Raw genomic sequence first — 21289 nt, 5'->3', positions numbered from 1 at the left:
GTGAAGGGACATTTAGATTTAGCTTTCTTATATAACTAAATAGCTAAGTTGTTTACTTATCTATTAATGGAAAGGTAGATTAAGGAACTCTAGAGAGGCTTGGGAAGTACCTTATTGCAGGATTCTTGCGGTAGAGAAGTGCAGTGTGCAGCTCTGCCTCATGACGAAGATCGCGGAGGCAGGCAGCAAGGAGAGGAAGAGAGAACTGTGAGGTGGAGATGGTAGCACCACAGCGGACAACAGCGCACAAACAGGCGACGAGAGCAAGCCAAGGGAATGAGGGGGGCAGATCGTACTGGTGCCAGTCGACACATACCGTCTGTCCATGTCTCGCGCCGCCCTTTCGCCGACGTGGCGCCGCTGCCCCCACGCCCCACTCTATTCGCTCATGCCCCACTCGATTCGCCTACACTAACATGTGCTGCCAGCGTTGCCCGCGCAGCCCGTACCTGCGGGGGAGGATGGAGGAGGTGTAGGTGCAGCCCGCAGGGACGATGAAGCAACGAGAGGAAGCCTCGCCGTGGAGGGGACATGTCCTCAGCTGAGCGGGTTCGTGGCTTAATGGGTTAGGAGACCTGCTACGAGCCGATCGAACGGTCTATATGGTGCTCTCGCTAGATCCAACAGTTCACGGGCTAACAGGTGATGTAGCCTTATCGGGTGGCCGCGGTTTGTCTCAGTTAACGGGCTAACGGTCTGCGCGGCTGGTACACTCGGCCACTGTAGTACGGCTGATTTTGGATGATTTAACCGTATTCTGTAAGAGAGAATAAGCTGAAACAATCCAAAAATAGGTCAGCCGAACACCCACTATATTATAGAGATTGTGGTTGCTCTCGGAGTATGTAGACACGCCCAGGCTCGAGACTTCGAGAGATGGAACCGGCACGATGACGCCATCACATCGCAAATACCAAATGCTGCAAGCCCTGCAATGCAACGCGCTATTGGAGACGAGTGCTGCCAGCCATCTCCAAAGCACACAGGAACCGAAGGCGACAAACTGAAGACGTTACCAAGAAAATCCAATACAAACCATTTTATTCAGCTCCAGAACGTGCACGAGGCAACACGGCGCTGCCGCTGCACGTACGACAGACGACAGATCGATACAAGGATGCACAACAACTCAACCCAAGCACATGACACAACACAACAACGACGAACTCACGAACACGATTGCTCTGCTGCCTGATCTGCTGATCACCTACGACCAACAGAACCATACGAAACACTGTTACCAGCAACTGGATATCCATGCAGCTAGCAATCCGTATCCTACTCGATGCCGAACCTCTTCTTCATCCCGCAGATGAACTCGTAGACCTTCTCAGGCGGGTACAGGTTCTTGGCGACGCTTGGGCGTTCAGCGCAGCGCTTGGCCCACACGGCCAGCTTGGGGCACTCCTTCTCGACGCTGAGGTCCCCGAACCGCTCGTAGGTGAGGAACCACGACGTGAACGGCACGAGCGCGACGTCGACGAAGCCGAAAGCCTCCCCGCCGAAGAAGCGTCCCTCCCCGAGGGCGCCCTCCAGCGTGCGGAGGATCTCGACCATCTCCGTCCGCGCCTGCGCGTGGCCGTCCCCCTTGAGCTTCCACAGCCGGGTGCCGCAGTCGTAGAGCTTCTTGTCCATGTAGTCCGCCCAGAACCGGGCCTGCGCGCGCGCGTAGGGGTCGCCGGCGGGGAGCAGCGCCGGCGTCGCCGGGAACGCCTCGTCCAGGTACTGCACGATGATGAGGGACTCGCAGACGGGGCGGCCGGCGTGGAGCAGCACGGGGATCTTCTTGTGCACCGGGTTGGCGCGGAGCAGGAGCTCGCTCTTGTTCGCCAGGTCCTGCTCTAGGTACTCGTAGGAGAGGCCCTTCTCGTCCAGCGCGATCCGGCAGCGCTGCCCGAATGGGCTCACCCAGAAGTCCAGCAGCTGCAGACCCTGCTTCTTCTCCCCGGCCATGTCGTCTTCTTCTCGCTCTCGATCGACTCGCGTGCTAGCTGCGTGTGTGGGTTTGTGAGCGTGCACTCATGCTCGTGCAGTGACCAATGGCGGATCGATGGTACCTGTGGAGGTGAGGATCGATGAGGGCTCTTGCTTTATTTATAGGATAGGTTCCGAGCTGAGAGCGAGGGGTGGAGCTGGAGGCTGGAGCAGAGCTCGCTCGAGCCAGTGTGGTCGAGGAGGTTCCGGAAACTCTGGCCTCGTGTGTGGGTGGGTCAACCGCGACGACGATGGGACTATGGGAGTAGTCACACGCGCCCGAGGAAATCTCAGAGTACTACTGCGTGCGGCTAGTGTGTCTCGGCGGGAAAGATCGCGCGGAGATGCATTTCATGCCAGCGGTGTCACGGGTGACGTCACGGGGGTTGCCTCTGGTCTCGTGCACGCGGACATGCACGCGACGGCCGATGCCTGGCACGGGTTGCAGGCCGTGGTGGCCACAGAAGATCGGGCCTGCCATTCCGGATATGTCACGGGTGATGTCACGGGGGTTGCCTCTGGTCTCGTGCACGCGGACATATGCACGCGACGGCTGATGCCTGGCAGGGGTTGCAGGGCGTGGTGGCCACAGAAGATCGGGACTGCCATCCCCTCATCCGGAATAGATGGCCGTATGGGATGACGACAGGGAAATTGGATTTGCGAGTGCTTCCATGCCCTGCCGCCTGCGAACCTGCTGGATCCGGACCGGCCATGCCGATTTCGTCGTAGTGCGTTGGTCCGGGGCGTTGCCAAATGCGAACATGCCTGTCCATTCTAGTTTACTCGCAGTAGTACTACGAAACGGCTGCTTGTTTTCTAGTACTTTCGTCTACGGTTAGCCACGCTGGAAGTGGAAGTTAAGCGCGCCACCGTTTTTGGTGTGTGTTTGATTCAAGTCATCACAGCACGGACACGGCGATACGTGTCCGGCTCCGCTTGCTGTCACGGCGTGCGTCATGGCCTCATGGGTAACCCCTGCGATCCAGCACGCCGTGTGCGTGCGGTGCGCCGATGGAGCGTCCGCCACCGGGGCAGGAGTGAACGAATGCTTTGCAGGCTGGGGCTGAAACGATCGTATACGATACGATCGTGGATTATTACTGCTGATCGATTGGTGTAAGAGAAAAATACTATTCTAGCTAAAAATTTATGATTGTTTACGATCAAGCGAACTTGCTCCGATGATCCAGAGCTGGTAAGGCAGGCTAATAAATTCGAGCCAACAGGGTGCCTAGCCGGCCAATGCCTCTGCTGTGTGCTGATTTCCTCTCTGCGAGTGCAGGTAGGCGTGTACGTCTACGTGCAGCATCTCTCGGCCTCCGCCGCGTTCTTGTCTTGCAGGGGACACATTTGCAGCGGTGGCCGGCCACAGCCCAGAGCCCACAGAGGATCTGGGCAGGCGATTCCCCGCGGGGATGCAATATGGGGTGACGTAGTGCACTTTGTGTGAAATCTGCAAGCTCTGCACCCAAAGAAGAAAAATATTAAAGAAAAAACAAAAGACTACACAGGGGCACAGGGCTGCGCTGGGCGTGTCATATTTGAAAACCACACACTGAATTTGAACTTGAATCTCAGACCCAACTATAATCCTCGTTGAAAGAAGAAGACTAATAGCCATTCTTTACAAAAAAAAAAGACGCGCATATACGTGTACATGTCCCGTATGAACGCACTATATATATATATATATATATATATATATATATATATATATATATATATATATATATATATATATATATATATCCTGTTACTATAACCATGACCGAAAGAAATATCCGGTAGATTTTAACGTAGATGAACGTACTATATACGTCTCGCTATAGAATTAGTGAACAAATCTCGAGACTAATAAAGTTATCATAGATCTCATTGTCTACGGGTGTATCATCTATCACTAAAAAGAATTGTTTCACTAAATCCTTGAATAAAACTATAAAGTACGAATACACATATCAAGTCGAGGGAACACACAAACATCTTGTTTTTTATAAGCCAATAGATCTCGATATTGACGAAGCCACTCTAGATATTATGAACATTGTCGTCCACCACTAAAAATAGTATCGTTAAATCTTAGAACAAATAAAAAAAGCTCCCACCTCAAGTCTTTGACTTCAACCCGGATGGGTTGGTTCACCGTAGGAAACGTAACTATAGCTGATCTATGCTCAGTTCAAAAACAAAAGATACTCCTCTATTATAAATGCACGTCAATTTAATCAAATCTTGGAAAAAAATTGATATAGATATCTATATATTATCAAATACTCCATCCGTCCGTGAATACATGGCACAACTCCGGTGAGAGAACATGCGTGCGCTGTGAGTAACGGCCAGCTGCATGCAGCGTCGGAGCCCAGGAGAAGGACGACACGGCACGTGAACAGCCGCCGATCAGGCGCGCGTGAACAGCCGCCGATCAGGCTGGGCACTTTTCACCCGAAAACCAAAAACCGAGCCGAACCGAATTGAAATATTGTTTTTTCGGTTTTCGGTTTCGGCTTCGGTTTATGGATTCCAGAACTTCGGTCATCAGCTTCAGTTTCGGTTTTTAGCTCAAAACGAACCATAAACCGAGCTCATCAATCTACCGAAGGAACGTCTGAGTCTGGGTCTGTGTGACTGTTTCTCTCCCTCCCGGCTCGGCAGCCCACCTCAACACCCCCCATCCCAAGCAAAGCCCATGAAGGCCCGCCAGTCCACCTCCTCCACCACCCACACCCAGGCACCCACACACTACGAACCTTAACCTACCTACGGCGGCATGGCTGAGTGGCGGCGGCGGGTAGCAGGCAGCGGCGAGGCTTTGCGACTATGAGCAAGGAGCGGGGACGACGCAAACCCAGGCATCCGGTCGTCGAGCGTGTGCGTGGCGCCGTGGCCTACGGGCGGGGGTGGCAGCGCGAGCTTCGAGCAGGGGTAGCGACGCGGCATCACGGCGAGTGGGAGCGGCGCGACTGGCCTGGCGCGCGAGCTCCAGGTAGCTCGGCTGCGCAGCGGGTGGGGGCAGCGTGGCTGTGCGAGCTCTGGGCAACACGGCCTCCGTGCGTCATGGCGACCGGCGAGAAGAAGAAACTTTGGTTGAAACCGAACACCGAACCGATGGAACCGCAACCGAAATCGCCGGTTTCTGTTTCTTACTCAAACCAATTGGTTTCAACCTTTGTCCAAACCGAAGTTTCTTTGAACCGATGAAACCGAGCCAAATTGTCGGTTCCAACCGATTGCCCAGGCTGAGCTGCCGCCCTGTATTCCCGGACTAAAAACAAAAGTAGTAATGCCCTGTATTCATGTACGGAGGGAGTAAATGCTATTAGTTTCATTGTTAAAACATCATTTATTTGATGTTATAAATATTAATAACTTTTCTTTATAAATTTGATCAAACTAAAGCGCTGTTTGGTGGTAGGATTGGTTAACGTAAACATAATGGAATTAAAGCTGTCAATGTTACGGCAACATATAGAATTATGTGATCTGATTTCATTTCCATTTGTGTTACATTTCTACAAACCAAACAACACGTAAGATATATTATATATCAACCAGTGAACGATAGTTCTCAACTTAGAGTGAACGCCGAGGCAAGGCACACGGCAGCCAACTCATCATCAACTTAAAAGTTGAATCAAGAATTGTCCCTAAGTTTCGAGTTTCCAGTAGGGCTTTCCGGATAGACCGAGTTTTCCTACAACATGTCGCTGTTAATGGATTATCGGTCTCCCTGTCAAATCGGATTCGCAATCCAGGGATGAGATCGCATTTCTGCTTTTTTTATATACACTAAAACAGTATTTATTGCTTTTGGTGTTACTTTAATCCGTGTCTTTTACAACGCCAATGAGAAGGAAATAGAACTTCACATCTTTTTTCTAGCTAGCTATGCTATGATGTTTATCTGCATCAACATAAACGATTGCATCAGCTGCAAGCATTTTTTTTATTCTTCTTCCTGGTACTCACCAATGAGAAGCGATAACGACATTGGACTGCTGCTAAAGATAGATCTTTTATTTTAATAAAATCTTTGGGCCATTCACATATCAGTGGCCAGAACAATGTTTGGCAGAATTATGGACGATCTTATGCCGAGAACTTTCCATCTTTTGGGCTCTGATCTCGAGTTCTGTGAACGACATTATGGGCCCAAACGAGCCCAACCTCGGGCCAAATTCCGGCCCATCTAAGATCCCAAACGCCAGCCTCCGAGGCTCCCAGCGAGAAACGACCCAGTCCTGTTAACAAACGCCCGAGTCTTGACCGAACCGGAAGGAGTCGTGTGCCACCGCGTGCGACTCGACTCCGCCACTCGGGTAGTCGGGTGGGTCAGGTCAGCCTCCCCGAAGCTCGGGAGATTTAACTTTTTACCGTTACGAAGATTGGCACCTCTTCAGATAGAATCTCAATGGTTGCCGCTATATTTTCACCAGCAAAAACGAAAAACAGATACAAAAATGCCACATTTACTCACGTGGCACGCCAGCCCTCGCGCCAGCAGGGATCCAAGTCAGCATACGGGTTTCAAATGTCTCTCCTATCCCTGCTCTCTCCTTCTCGTCGCACGACGCGCCTCTCTCCCTCTACTCTCCCTCTCTCTCGCAGCTCGGCGGTGCTACCCTCCCTGCGGTGTGCCCTCTCCCCTCCCTCCACTCTCTCTCTCTCCCTCCTTACCTTGTAAACACTCGCGCTCGAGCAGCAGGCAGCTCCGTGGTCCTCCCCTCCCGGCGGCGTGCTACACCTCCCCTCCCGGCGGCGATCCTCCCTCCCTCTCCCTCAAGCGCACCTCTGACCACGTGGCGAGGAGCTCCTCCGTCTCCTCCTCCGCCAGCGCAGATCTGGGCGAGGAGCTCCTCCCTCTCCTCCTCCGGCGGCTGCGTGGTTGCCGTCGGCGGCCTCAGACGGCAGCTGCCGTGACGAGGCTGTCGAGGTCTGCAGCGAGATGGACGCTAACGATGAAGCCGTGGATGACGAAGCTGACGAACGACGAGGAGCTCCCGCGCCGGGCGCACGTAGACGCCGGTTGCTGGATTCTGTAACAGAGGCGATCGGCACGGCGATGCTGGAGCGGCTGCACGCGTGCCCGCTGAGGCGGAACTGCATGTTGGTTGGGGAAGCCGATGCCACGCACAAGGCGCATCGAGCTAGAGCTCGATGCGCCACCGTCCTCGCCCTCGCCCTCCCCCATGGTCGGCATCAGGAGGGTGATGGAGCTAGCCATGGAGCTATGCGCGGATGGTCGCCGTCGTGGCATGGCGGCTGCTGCGCCTATCCGTGGCCGCTGACACGTGCACCGTGCGTGGGCTGGCGGCCATGGATGGCCAGGCCGCATCCGCCGACAGCATGTTGATTTACGGCACCGATGGGACCTCCGACATCCCTGTAGTGCGCGCGCTCACGTGCTACGTGGCCACGCACCCTAGGCCCGTTCGTGGCGTGCGCATCACTCTCGACTCCTTATACGCGCACGAGTACGCACTCTGGCGCTTGGTCGCAGTTTCGCAGACCTCACCGACCTCCAGAGGCTAGCGTTGTAGGCGAAGGAGGCAAGGCCGAACGTGGTGCGCATGGCGTCGGGCACCCGCCCAGAGAGCTGGTTGTTGCAGGCATCGTGCCAGGTGCGGGCGTTGTCGCCGTCGTCGGGCCAGGGCGCGGGCACCGCCACCTGCCCGGAGCGCCGCCGTCGCCGGGCACGAGCTTCCGTGTTCTGGGCTATGAGCGTGGGCACCGCCAGGGCGCGAGCTGCCAAGGCACGGTGCGATGGTGCCCGGGGCAGCGGCAGAAAACACCGGATCTTCGGGAGCAGAGGCTAGAGCCACCGATGCCGCATCGGTGCTTGGAACGGAGGGGCCTGCGGTCCCAGAGAAACGGACGGCGCTGCCTAAGGCGTACGAAGGCATGGTCAGAGACGCTATTCGGCCATCGAGCCCCCAGGTGCAGCCATTGAGCCTTCAGGTGGTGCCTCCAACTGTAGCGGAGGAGGACGAGGTGGAAGAGATCGAGCGTGACGAACCTCGACCTCAATCCGTTCAAAACCTCTAGAAGCGCGGTGACGAGGTGGTGGTTGTCGAGGAGGACACCACAAGGGAGATGAGGAGACTGAAGTCCGTCCTTAGTGGGGTGATGAAGCAAATCGAGGTCAGTACTTCATCATGAGTGCTTGTCTTTGACGTTGGAGATCGGAGTTCATCATTATCATTGTGCATTTGCAGGGGATAACTCGGACTACCGAGCAGCAGCACCAGCTGATAAAGAGGATGGAGCCCCTCGCCGAGGAGAACAAAAAACTCAAGGCGGTGATGAACCCCATGGAGAGAAACATCCAGAAGGCCTAGCATGAGCGAGACCTTGCAGAGTCCAACACGCGGGACCTGGAATACCAGAAGGGTATCCTATCAGAGCGGCTGGCGATCATGTCCGAGCAGTTGCGGAGCAAGTCTGAGCAGCTGGCCACTGTCGCCGAGCAACTGACGAGTGCTTCCGAGCAGGTAGAGCAGCTACGGAAAGTCTCCGAGCAGAAGAAAGTATGTCGTATCGGCGAATGTGCTTTGTATTACTGAATCGCTATATCTTTGACTATTGTGCTTATAGAGCAAGACGCGGAGCTCGGCCAGCTACGTCAGGCCCTCAAACAACATCGAGAGGAGAAGGCGAAGGAGTCAGAGCGTGCAGACAAACTGGCCGAGGAGCTGAAAGGTGAATACTTCCTAGTTGAAGTTACTGCTGAAGTGGTTTTCTTGTTTGATGGAACCTTGTAATGCTTGCAGGCTGCCGTCATAAAGTCAAGGCATAGTTTGATGTGCTGGTGTAGGAGGCCAGGACCCAAAGGGACAAGTTCGACGCCATAGTCACCGTAGTTAAACCGGTGCTCGACTGTGTCGACCTAGAGGCGGCTCCTTAGCCGGACAGTAGGCCACAGCATTTAGACACCATCATCCAGAGGTGCAAGGTAGCGTGGGAGAACTTCAAGAGCTTCAACTGTGATGCCATTGTTACCGTCGCTACTCACGCCCTTTGCGGTGGTTCGGTCCCACTACACAACCATTGACCTTCAGGCGATGGGGGCCGGATTCGCCGAAGGACTGGGCGAGGCGGAGACCCAACAACTGGAGGATGAGGTGGAGGACGCGGCAAAAAAGTTGCCCGATGATATAGACCTGTTCGGCGAGACAAACGGTGATGACGGAGCTCGGTGATCTGCTCAGATAATATTATCTATAACATCTGGAGAAGGTAGTTAGAGAGCATGGAAAACATTTATGTAGTTGTATAAATGTTATGAAGTGCATGTTTATGCGACGTGTTCATATTTGCGGCGAAAAATCATTGTAGTAACAACCCAATGCAGTTATACGTAGTATAAGTAGCAGCCAAGCAGTTAGTTCGTTACTGTACTCTTTGGCCTCAGCTAGCCCATAGTCCATAACGTCGAGCGCGGAGCCCGTGGACGTATAGTAGGAGCAGACATCACCAAGGAACCGTGGCCGACCACCCATAACGCAGAGCACGGAGCCCGTAGCACGTGTAGGGAGAGATCGGAGACTGGGTCTTCTCCATAGAGCGTAGGGCGGAGCGTGTGCTGCTCGGCGATTGGCGAAATAACTTAGAAATAAACGTAGTGTAAGTGGCATCCGAGCAGTTAGTTCTTTACTGAGCTCTCGGCCTTGGCTAGCCTATAGTCCATAACATCGAGCGCGGAGCCTGTGCATGTGTAGGAGGAACAGGCGTGACTAAGGAACCGCAGCCGACCACCCATAATGTAGAGCACGGAGCCCGTGGCACGTCTAGGGAGAGATTAGAGACTGTGTCTTTTCCATAGAGAACATAGCAGTGTGTGTGCTGCTCACTGATCGGTGAAATATCTTGGAGATTTGGGGAAAAGTCTTTAGCGATTTGGAGAAACATGTTTGGCGAAATACGTTGGTGATTTGGAGAAAACATGTTTGGTGATTGGGAGAAAATGTGTTCGGCATTTTGGAGAAAACGTGTTCGGCATTTCGGAGAAAACGTGTTCGGCGAAAACTTTGGAGATTTGGAGAAACATGGGCTGCGCGGTTATGACGATTTCGTATTGGAGTTTGTGGGGGTATGGCCCCCCGATATCCTCAAGACAAGACATGGGCCGCACCATCAGAGGTGGCCCGGCCCATAAGATCGAGGCGTGCACGACAAGATTACGAGTTGTACTAGATATTGTAATAGTACCAAATATGATACTTTACTTGTAACCCTCCTCCTCCAGACTATATAAGGAGAGGCAGGGGTCCCCCTCAGGGAGGACAATCGATCTACATCTCAATACAATACACCAAGGACATAGGACGTAGGGTATTACGTCGATCAGACGGCCTGAACTTGTCTAAATCGCTGTCTCTGCGCCTTGTGTCACCATCTGGTTCCTAATTACACGCACCGTCTACCGACAATCTACCACCACGGGCACCCCCTCGGTGGACTCCCGACCATATTTCATCGACAGTGGCGCGCCAGGTAGGGGACCCCTTTAGGGGTTGTGCGTGCTGATCTTCCAGCGAATCAGATGGAGATTTTCTTCATCAACATCATCCGCAGCTCCAGTCGACCACGACGACATCCTTCAACGATGCATGTCAACGTCGGCAGGTTGATAACCTGCTCTGCTGGGTGCAGCCGCCGAGCTCCGACCACTAGACCACGTCGACCACGTCCCAAGCGGCTCCGCCGAGCTCTGACCACCAGACCACATCGACCACGTCCCGAGCGGCTCCACCAAGCTCCGACCACCAGACCACGTCGACCACATCCCGAGCAGATCTGCCGAGCTCCGACCACCAGACCACTAGACCACGTCGCAATGATGATTGCCACGAAGAACGACGCTATGACAACCGCAACCACTGTCATAACAGGCCGAAAAGCTCGAGGACCGGACAACTTCATCACCGCTGACCAGATTTTCTATCCAAAGATAAGTACACTTCTAATATTTATATTTAATATAATTTTTCATTACGACGTTTCTCCACAAATGTCCTTGTCATGATTATTCTTCAAATAACGTTTGTCCATGTATACCATCTTAAATATAACATACAGCTATACTTAATGCAAATCCTCGACCAGTCATGTTGACGCTCGATGCCTCCAGAGACGGCCCTGTCTCCGGCTCCTCCCTACACGTGCACGAGTGTCTGCCCTCTGCGTTATGGGTGGTCGGCAGCGGCTCCTTAGCAACGCTTTGTTCTTCCTACACGTGCACGGGCTCCGCGCCCCGCGTTATGGTTCACGGGCTAGCTAGGGCTGGAGACTCAGCTACATACTAACTGGTCGGGCGGTTTATATTAAGTATAAACACAAACTTCATATTAACACTGATGTTTACAAAGCACCAACTGCTTTATCACATCATGCTCATTTGCAAATGACTGCTGAGCGTTGTTTCTTCACTGCTGATTTTTTCTCCATAATTTATTATTTTGTACATCATGTACTACCATTCTACATATTTATATTGCAGAAATTTCGAGCTATGCTCGGGGACTTCGTCGCTCGCTTCTCGACCTACGCTCGAGGATTGCCTCGATCACTCTCCGACCACAGCTCAGGGACTTCATCGCTCGCTTCTCGACCTGTGCTTAGGGACTGCCTCGATCACTCTCTGACCACAGCTCGGGGACTTCATCGCTTGCTTCTCGACCTACGCTCGGGGACTGCCTCAATCACTCTCTGACCATAGCTCGAGGATTTCGTTGCTCGCTCCACGACCTGTGCTCGGGGACTTCCTCGACCACTCTCCGACCACAGCTCAGGGACTTTGCGTCTCAACTACATGCGACTGGCGACTCGCATACAGTTGGGATATTCTTTCTTGTTTAGACCTTGCTACAAGGCTCATACCTCGCCTTCCAGCAAGCTCAGGGACTACATCGGTACGATGCACCTACCGGTGCATCTCGTATCGCCTGTACGATAATTGGATTCTCAACTTAACTGGAAATTCTTTTTAGACCCTGGCACCACGTGCCTACGTCACCTACTACCAGGCTCGGGGACTAAGTGGGCACACTTCACCTTGTGGTGAATGTGCTCGATCTAATGGATCAAACGCCTCTAATTCTACAAGGACGATGGTGTCTCTTTTTGACTCAGAGTCAAAGTGGGCACACTTCGAGGGAAATATTTTTCAAATTTTATCTTGAACCCCTTACATCCTTCTGGCAAGCTCAAGACGACGCTACTCGAAGGATACAAGGTGCTCGGGGACTAGCTGTGGGGGTATGGCCCCCGATATCCTCAAGACAAGACATGGGCCACACCATCAGAGGTGGCTCGACCCATAAGATCGAGACATGCACGGCAAGATTACGAGTTGTACTAGATATTGTAATAGTACCAAATAGGATACTTTACTTGTAACCCTTCTCCTCCAGACTATATAAGGAGAGGCAGGGGTCCCCCTTAGGGAGGACAATCGATCTACATCTCAATATAATACACCAAAGACATAGGACATAGGGTATTACGTCGATCAGACGGCCCGAACCTGTCTAAATCGCTGTCTCTGCGCCTTGTGGCACCATCTGGTTCCTAATTATATGCACCGTCTACCGACAATCTACCACCACGGGCACCCCTCTCGGTGGACTGCCGACCATATTTTGTTGATAGAGTTCATCATGGAGTAGCTGAAAGCTCAACGATCGTAAGTGGAGATTAAACCATAATGGAGAAATAATGGAGACAAATTATGGAGACCAAAACTTTATTCATCATGAAATAGAGAGTACATATCTGTAGCATTTCAAGGATAGAAACGTATAAGGTGCTCAATGTGCCATGAATTGGGGACATCGATTCCGTCTAAGTCACATAGGAGATAAGACCCTAGTCAGGTGACCTCTTTGACGATGTAAGGCCCTTCCCATGGGGAGGAGAGCTTGTGCATCCCTTTGGTTTTTTGTTTTCTATGGAGAACGAGGTCGTCGATAGCAAATGAATGACCTTTGATGTTGCGGTTGTAGTACCTCCTCAAGCCTTCTAGATATTTAGCTGTACGGACGTAAGTGATTAGGCATTCTTCCTTGGCCCTATCGACGTCCTCTATTCGAACAGCTACAGCTTGCTCTTCATCATAATTTACTACCCTAGGTGCTCGGAAGGCAATATTCGTTGGTAGTATGGCTTCTGAGTCGTAAACCAAGAAATATGGAGACATACCAGTGCTGTGACTAGCTTTAGTGCGTAGTCCCCAGACTACAACTGGTAGTTGCTTGAGCCATCTGCCTGGATGCTTTTCTTCTTTCTGATATAGCCTCTTTTTGAGGGCATCAAATATCATGTCATTCGCCCATTCGACCTGGCCGTTGGCTCTAGGGTGGGCAACAGGGACGTATTTGACGGAGATGCATCGGTCTTCGCAGAAGTCCCAAAAGTGATGGCCAGTAAACGTAGTTCCGAGGTCGGTGATGATGCTGTTCGGGAGACCAAATCTATGGATGATATCTTCGAAGAGCTCGACTATTTTCTTTGTAGTAGCCGAGACGAGTGGCTTATACTCGATCCACTTGGAGAACTTGTCGATGGCGACATATACATACCAGAAACAACCCAGCATTGACTTGAAAGGCCCAATCATATCCAGTCCCCAGCATGCAAAGGGGCAGGAACCTAGAATGGTCTGCAGTTCTTGTGCTGACACATGTATCTGCTTGGCGAAAAATTGGCATCCTTCACAATGTCGGACGAGGTCTTTTGCATCGGAGATGGCCGTGGGCTAGTAAAAACTGGCTTAGGAAGCTTTGTCGACCAGTGTTCTCGAGGCCACGTGGTTACCGCAAGAACTAGAGTGAATTTCGAGAAATAGCTTCACTCCATCCTCTTGGGTGATGCATTTTTGTAGTATCCCTTTCTTGGCACTTTTCCTCATCAAGTTGCCGTCCACCAGCACGTATCAGAGCTTATCCTTGGTCGGCGTAATGAACAGAATACCCGCACCAGCACCGTTGATGTTAAGGGCACCATCAAAGTACATCACCCAGTGCTCAGGGCAGGTGGCGGCGATGGACTCTTAGATCTCGGTCCACTCAGCGTTGAAATCAGCAAGCGCCTGAGACTTGATGGTAGGCCTACTTCTAAATTCAATGGAGTAGGTGCCAAGCTCGATAGCCCACTTGATGATACGACCATTGGCCTCTTTGTTGCGGAGGATGTCCCCTAGAGGGAACTCGGTGACCACAATGATCTTGTAATACTCGAAGTAATGGTGGAGCTTACGCGACGTAATTAGAACGGCGTGTAGCAGCTTCTAGACCTGAGGATAATGAGTCTTGGGCTCATTAAGAGCCTCGCTGATTAAATATACCAGACGTTGCACCTTATAGGCGTGTCTAGCCTCCTCACGTTTGACCACAATGGTTGTGCTGGCTATGCGAGAAGTAGCGGCGATATAGATCAGGAGAGTTTCGTCTGGCTGTTGTGCCGTCATGATCGGAGGCTTTGTTAGGAACAACTTAAGCTGCTCAAAGGCTATGTCTGCCTCTTCCGACCAGGAAAAACACTCAGGGGCCTTGAGGAGTTTGAAGAATGGTAGCCCTTTTTCACCGACGCGCGATATGAAGTGGCTTAAAGCAGTCATGCAGCCTATAAGCTTATGTATATCCTTGACGCATGTTGGCTGTTTCATGTTGGTGATGGCGGAGACCTTGTCAGGATTAGGCTCAATGCCTCGTGCGCTGACAATGTTGCCTAGAAGTATACTGGATGGAATTCTAAAGATGCATTTTGAAGGGTTCAGCTTCCATCGGTACCTTTTAAGGTTTGTGAACGTTTCTTCGAGGTTGGCGATAAGATCATGGGCGGTCTTGGATTTGACGACCACATCATCGATGTAAGCTTCGATGTTGCGGCCGATCTGTTGATCGAGGCACATCTGGATAGCCCTTTGATAAGTCACCCCAGCGTTCTTCAGTCCGAAGGACATGGTGATGTAGCAGTACGCATCGAAGGGCGTGATGAACGATGTCTTGATCTGATCTTCTTCCTTGAGGCAAATCTGGTGATAGTCGGAGTAACAATCAAGGAAGGAGAGCAGTTCACAACCGGTGGTGGAATCTACAACCTCGTCTATCTGAGGCAGACCGAAGGGGTCTTTAGGGTAGTGTTTGTTAAGATCAGTGTAATCAACGCATATTCTCCATTCTTTATTCTTTTTTAGAATGAGAACAGGGTTTGCTAACCACTCAGGATAATATACTTCTTTTATGAATCCGGCAGCTAAAAGCCATTTTATTTCTACCCTAATAGCCTCCTTCTTGTCTGGCGTGAATCGGCAGAATTTCTGCTTGATCGGTTTGGCGGTCGGCGAGACATTCAAGGAGTGCTCGATCTTCTCCCGTGGTACCCCTGGCATGTCTACAGGTTTCCAAGCAAACACATCGGCGTTGGCACGTAGGAAGGAGACGAGCGCGCTTTCCTATTTGGGGTCAAGGTGAGCCCCAATCTTCATGGTCTTGGAGGGGTCGTCGAGGCCGAGGCCGACCTCCTTGATTTCCTTAGACTTGGCGGAAGCGCAAGGAGGCTCCAACTCTGGGATCTCCATGTCATCGGTGGACACCGTCTTGGATTTGGTGACCACTCTAGCCATCTAAATGGAGAGGTCAGTGGCTTCGAGGTGGGGGCGAGACTCTCTGTCTCGCAGGCGTAGGCGATGGAGAGGTTGGCCCGTAGGGCCAGGACTCCTGTAGGCGAGGGCATCTTCATCACTAGATATGCATAGTGCGGTATAGCCATGAACTTGGCCAGAGCTGGCCGACCAAGTACGGCGTGGTAGGCGGTGTTGAAGTCAGCGACGTAGAAGTTGATGTGCTCGACGTGGTAGTTGCTTGTCGTGCCGAACTGTACTGGTAGGGTGATCTCTCCAAGCAGTTTGGAGGCCCTGCCAGGTACCACACCCCAAAAGGAGGAGTTGGAGGGTGTGAGATCTGCTAACCCGAGGCCCAGCTCCTTTAGGGATTCAGCGAAGAGGAGAATCAGAGCGCTCCCACCGTCAACGAGTATTTTTTTGAAAAGCACCTTTTAGACGGTTGCGTCGAGAACTCGAGAACGAGGGGGAAACGCCCTATGTAGGGAATGTCCACCCACTGGTTGGCCCTACTGAAGGTGATGGGGACCTCGGACCATGGGCGATAGCTGGGGTTGGTGGCGGCGTCTTCCGTAGTGACGGCGAGCACCCGCTGTGCGGCAAGCTCCCGTTCTCTTCTGCTCTCGGTAGAGGCAAGGCCCCCAAAGATTGTGGTGACCACCTTGTCATGGTCCTAGAAGGCATTGTTATTGCCCCTAGGTGGTCGGCGGCCTCTGGCTCCGTCGTTGGTGTCGTCGTCTAGCTTTTTGTCCTAGAACTCCTTAGTCAAGCCGAGACATTTCTTCATCTTATGTTTGGCGTTCTTGTGGAGAGGCTGTCGAGGAGTTGCGCTTGGCCCAAGGTTCATTGATGGCGGCGGTGATGTGGTCTGGCCGGCGGCGGCGATTTTGGCCAGACTTGGGTCCTTCAGGCCGATTACGGCCGCTGTCACAATGGTAACTGCGGTCGTCGTAGCGGCGGTCGTTGTGGCGTCGATCGTCGGGGCGGTCGTCGTAGCGGCGTGTTGGGCGATGAGTACCCGCATCCTCGTTGAAGCGCACCTGGGCTTCCTTAGTGTCAGCGTACTGGTTGGCGGTCATGATCATCTCGCCAATCCCTGTGGGCGGCTTGCGGTTGAACTTGGAGCGAAGCTCGCGATGGTGGAGTCCTCGGATGAAGGCGGTGATGACCTCAACTTCCGTGAAGTTGGGAATAGAGTTCCACATCTCAGAAAAGCGTTGGATGTAGCTACGGAGAAGCTCGAACGGCTTCTGGTTGATGTGGTTTAGATCATGCTTGGTGCCCGGCCGAGTACACGTAGCCATGTAATTGTCGGTGAAGACTTTTTTTAGCTCTTCCTAGGATCCGATCAAGTCCGAGGCAAGGCTTGTAAACCAGCTCATGGCGGCCGGCGTGAGCATGATGGGAAGATAGTTGGCCATGACACTGGTATCTCCTCTGGCGGCGCGGATAGCAGTGGCGTAAGCCTGTAGCCACTGTGTCGGGTTCATCCTTCCTTCGTAGGGCTTGACCCTAGTGATTTTGAAACCACGGGGCCACTAAAGTGTTCAGAGCGCCCTTGTGAATGCTGGGGCCCCTCGGGGTTGTCGACGCCATCGTCTGCAGCGTTGCCGTCGGTGAGCAGCTAGAGAGCTAAGTTCGGGTTACCGTACTCTTGCTCGTACTCCTAGCGGCGGCAAAATTCATCTTTATGGCGACCGAAGCGGCGTTCGTCAATACATCGTCGTGCATCTCGGAGATTGTTGAGGTACACTCGGACGTCCTGGTCGACCTCCTAGTCAGGTTGGTGGTGATGTTCAATGCGGTTGCCCCTAGCTCCCCCTAGAGGGGTTGCCTATCATCGTGGCGCTTGTCGGTGAAGCAACTTGGGTGGCGATCGGACCTTGAGGCGACTGATCGGTGAATCGAGGTTGTGGAGTAAGAAGGTCTCTGATCTTGGCGGATCTCATTGACCTGGCAATGCGCCGCTTTAAGCATTGCGGCGACCTTGGCGACCTCCAGTGTCTACGGGAGCCGGGCGAGCTCATTGGCGGCCATGGCCAGGTTGGCGCTTGGAGTCTTGTAGATGTCGTGGTCGTCAACGCGGAGGAACTCGTCGTCGAGGTTGCGCTGGAGTGGCGTTCCTTGTGAGTCGAGCTACTGCTCGGCCATTGCAAGGGTCATCTCGTTTGCTCGGCGTTGTGCGCAGTTGACGTTTTGGTTCTCATGAGTGGCGCGTTCCTCCTCGGTTTCGCTGTTCCGAGGGTGGCTGTCGACGCTGACGTTGAAGATTGTGCTGCCACAGAATGGAGGGGGAAGAAGTAGCTCGGTGGTCGTTTCGACGATGGTCTCCGTAGAACCCTGGGACTCGGAGTCTAGATTCTCCTCTGGGATGTTCTAGAGGGACGCTCTGGAGCGTCGGCCAACGTGGAGCATGTGGACGGCCGGCGGAGGCTAGTCGGTGATCTGGTCGGCGAGAGGATGGACATCTCCAACCTGGTCGGTGAATCTGCCCCTCAAGGCATCTTGGTATGTGGCGGCGACATTGGTGAACCCGAAGGGTAGGGCCGTAGCCCCTGGAGTTTTTCGAGCAGCCTCTGATAGATCTGGATCGGAGGGTGGTCGGTGCTGAACCAGAGTGTCCAGAGCCGATTCGGCGATGGAGAGGCAATCGGCGAGCTTCAGGCCAACCCGATCGATAGACACAATCAGATCGTCATTGTTGATCTGCCTCCTCTGGTAGCGAGGAAGCGGGTGGCGAGTCGTCAATGAAGGCGACCTCGGAGGCGGTTCTGAGATCGGACCTGCAGTCGCAGGCGCGGGGTGATCGACGCAGAATCGATTTGCACCGGCTCGAGGAGCTCTCCGACTCCGTCAGCGTTGATGATCCACGAGATCGATCCTACCGTGAATATCTGGCCGGGCTGCGGACGGGACGAAGAGCCTGCGGAAAAAGCCATCTTGTTCGACAATGAAACAGCACGCAAGCCCCTACCTGGCGCGCCAACTGTCGACAGAATATCGTTGGCAGTCTTCCGAGGGGTATCCCACGAAGGTAGATTGATCGGCAGAGAAGCATGTGATCAAGAATAAGAATGCAACAGAGACACACGAGTTAGATAGGTTCAGTTCGTCAGTACGATGTAATACCCTACTGTTGTGGTCTGTTGGTTTGTATTAGCGATTGTATGATATTGCCTGAGTTTGGAGGGGTCCCTGCCCGCCTTATACAGTCCGGGGGGCAGGGTTACAAATCGGTTAGATTTGAGGGATAACCGGAAAGTAATAACAGATTACAGAAATCATGGGATCATACGTATCCTAACAGATCTCGTAGTATCTTCATGATATCTTTCTGGTGTCTTGCGAGAGGCGCCGAGCAGAGTCGTACCCCGCAAGGCTTCGTCCTGTGGGCTGGGTCGTCCCTGGGGGCGCAGCCCATGTGGTCTGCCTTGGGTATCCGGGGTCGTACCCCCATAGTGCCTATGCCCCCAAGGCCTTGGCAGCAGCAAGGCTATGAAAATTCTTATGGGGGTAATTAATAATCATTTTTGCATGTTTTCAGAAAAATATTCTTGTGCCTCAAAATGTTCACATTTTGATAAAAATGCAGGTTATGTCTCCAGTATGTATAGCTCTTATGGCGGATATAGTGGACCCTATGGAAATAACATGTATTCAGGTTATGGAGGAGGTTCTGGCAGTATGTATAGAGGTTCTGGAATGTATGGTGGATCAATGTATGGCGGTGGAATGGGAGGACCCTATGGTGGTTATGGTATGGGCGTGAATCCTTATAATCAGGGACCGAATTCATTTGGGCCCCCTGCACCACCCCCTGGTTCCTGGGTGTCCTTCCTATTCCTACGAGTGGTAATATATGTTTATTATCAACTTACTGCTGATGTAGATGATTAGTTTCAATTGATCATCCACACAACTGTGCATAAATAAGGTCTTTTACAGTGCGTTCATGTCCGTGTTCAAATGCTTTCCAGAACTTAAATTGTTGCTTTACCCCCTAGTCCCTGGCTTGCCTTTATTGTTACACACATGGTGAAGCTAACACATTTGTATTTTACCTGTATTAATAGAACATACATTTTGCTAATACAAAATCAGATTCTTTGTAGTGACTGCCTATCGTTCACGACGCTTTGCATGAGTTGATTTAAAACTATCTTTTGTAGCACTCATCATTCTCCTAACCATTTCTCTTCTTAATTACAGATGCATGGTGTTGTAAATTTCTGTGGGAGGGTTAGCTTCCTTATTAGCCAGAACACTCAGGCATTTCACATGTTCATCACTGCACTTTTGCAGGTATCTTCCGACTAGCGCTTCTACAATTCCTGTTGAATTTACTTCAAGTATATCTCTTGTATTTCCCCTGATGCGATATTATTATTTCTGTAGTTATGTGATCGGGCTGGAATGCTTTATGGTGAGCTTGCAAGATTTGTTCTACGTTTGCTCGGGATCAAAACAAAACCAAAGAAGGGTGGTGTTAAGGGCGCAGGAGCTCCATCATCAGAGGGACGAGGCCAGCAGTTTGTTGAGGCACCGAAAGCTAACTCCTCGTGGGACAGCGTCTGGACTGAGAATGGCAAGGGGAAGTAAGGGCCCGTTTGGGCGCAGTGAGGCAGTTTTTGTGAAAGGAGGATGAGTTTGGTTGTGGAAGAGAAATCTGCCAGTATCTGTTCAGATGCATTTTGCATTTGGATAGAAGGCAAAAACAATGATCCCTTACGCCCTTTGTATTTGTCATGTTCTTCCATAGTGCACATATAGATCTGTCATGGTGGTATAGTAGTTAGTCTGCAATAAGAAATGTGAGCTGGTAAAGCGCTGCTTTCCTAAATTGCCTGCGGCAGTAACTTTTGTACTGAAAAAAGCCGAACACAATATAGAATGTCCTTTATTTGGCATGTTTCAAAATTAAAAAGGAGTTCATTTATCGAGTATTGGCATATGGTGGTGCCAGGTATTAGTACCTGTTCATGGGATAAAAGTACCTTGGAGTTCTTTCTCTTCACATTTCTTTTGCAGCAGGCGATCAAACTGATCATGAGGTTCTGCGGTCAAAGAACCTACCAGTTGAGGTAGTTTCTGGGATTAACTGTAACATGAAGTTGAGGCTTGGACTGACAACCGGAGAGTGTCGTGTTTTCTGTACATATATATCTGGAGGAATGGAGGATAACATAATTGGTCGCCAATGTATATTCTAGTGACTCCGGAGATTTTGCTGTGGCTCGTGCACCAGTATTGTTCTTGTGGAGCATATGGTTCACCCCTTGATTATGTATTGGTTGGTGAAACAGAAAAAATATATATATAGTGTTGGTTATGAACTGTTTTGTCTTGTTCATCGTCCAAGCTCAGTCTCATTTTCTCTTCATATATGTGCTACAAGGATCGGCCGTAACCTTTCAGTCCATTGTTGACTTAAAATGGCAAATTGCACCTTCGTCCCATCGTAAGATGAGCCCATTTGAGCAACGATACTGCCCATACGAATCGCCGCACAAGAACGACCCCTGCTGTGGCCTTATCCGGAAAAAAATTCTATGGATACAGTATCCACGGTGCTCCTATGCATACGTACTCCTGGATGTTTGCCACGTGTACAGACAAATAGATCCAACGGTGCGCAGTCAAAGCCGAGCGGAGGAGGCTGCGGGAGCTTTTTTGAGGCGCACGTTGTTGGGG

The 21289-nt window shown here is 51.8% G+C and overlaps 3 protein-coding genes across 3 annotated transcripts; 1 reads left to right on the top strand and 2 right to left on the bottom strand.

Annotated features, from left to right (window-relative positions):
- Positions 1-1012: 1012 nt before the first annotated feature.
- On the bottom strand, positions 1013-2190 carry LOC136477853 (probable glutathione S-transferase GSTU1). The gene has a single exon (XM_066476110.1). It carries the CDS (start codon positions 1951-1953, stop codon positions 1279-1281), a length of 675 nt encoding a protein of 224 aa, XP_066332207.1. The 5' UTR covers positions 1954-2190; the 3' UTR covers positions 1013-1278.
- A 14196-nt stretch (positions 2191-16386) lies between these two features.
- Positions 16387-16803, bottom strand: LOC136454215 (uncharacterized). The gene has a single exon (XM_066454723.1). The coding sequence runs from the start codon at positions 16801-16803 to the stop codon at positions 16387-16389; it is 417 nt and encodes a 138-aa protein (XP_066310820.1).
- A 2259-nt stretch (positions 16804-19062) lies between these two features.
- Positions 19063-20197, top strand: LOC136475400 (peroxisomal membrane protein 13-like). Its single transcript, XM_066472915.1, has 4 exons — positions 19063-19111; positions 19191-19450; positions 19808-19900; positions 19994-20197. The coding sequence occupies exons 1-4, from the start codon at positions 19063-19065 to the stop codon at positions 20195-20197; spliced, it is 606 nt and encodes a 201-aa protein (XP_066329012.1).
- Positions 20198-21289: the final 1092 nt, after the last annotated feature.

The sequence above is a fragment of the Miscanthus floridulus genome, chromosome 1 (assembly GCF_019320115.1).
Source record: "Miscanthus floridulus cultivar M001 chromosome 1, ASM1932011v1, whole genome shotgun sequence".
In the NCBI taxonomy this organism is placed as follows: domain Eukaryota; kingdom Viridiplantae; phylum Streptophyta; class Magnoliopsida; order Poales; family Poaceae; genus Miscanthus; species Miscanthus floridulus.
The sequence above is the reverse complement of the archived record's forward strand: the minus strand, read 5'-3'. Positions and strand labels throughout refer to the sequence as shown.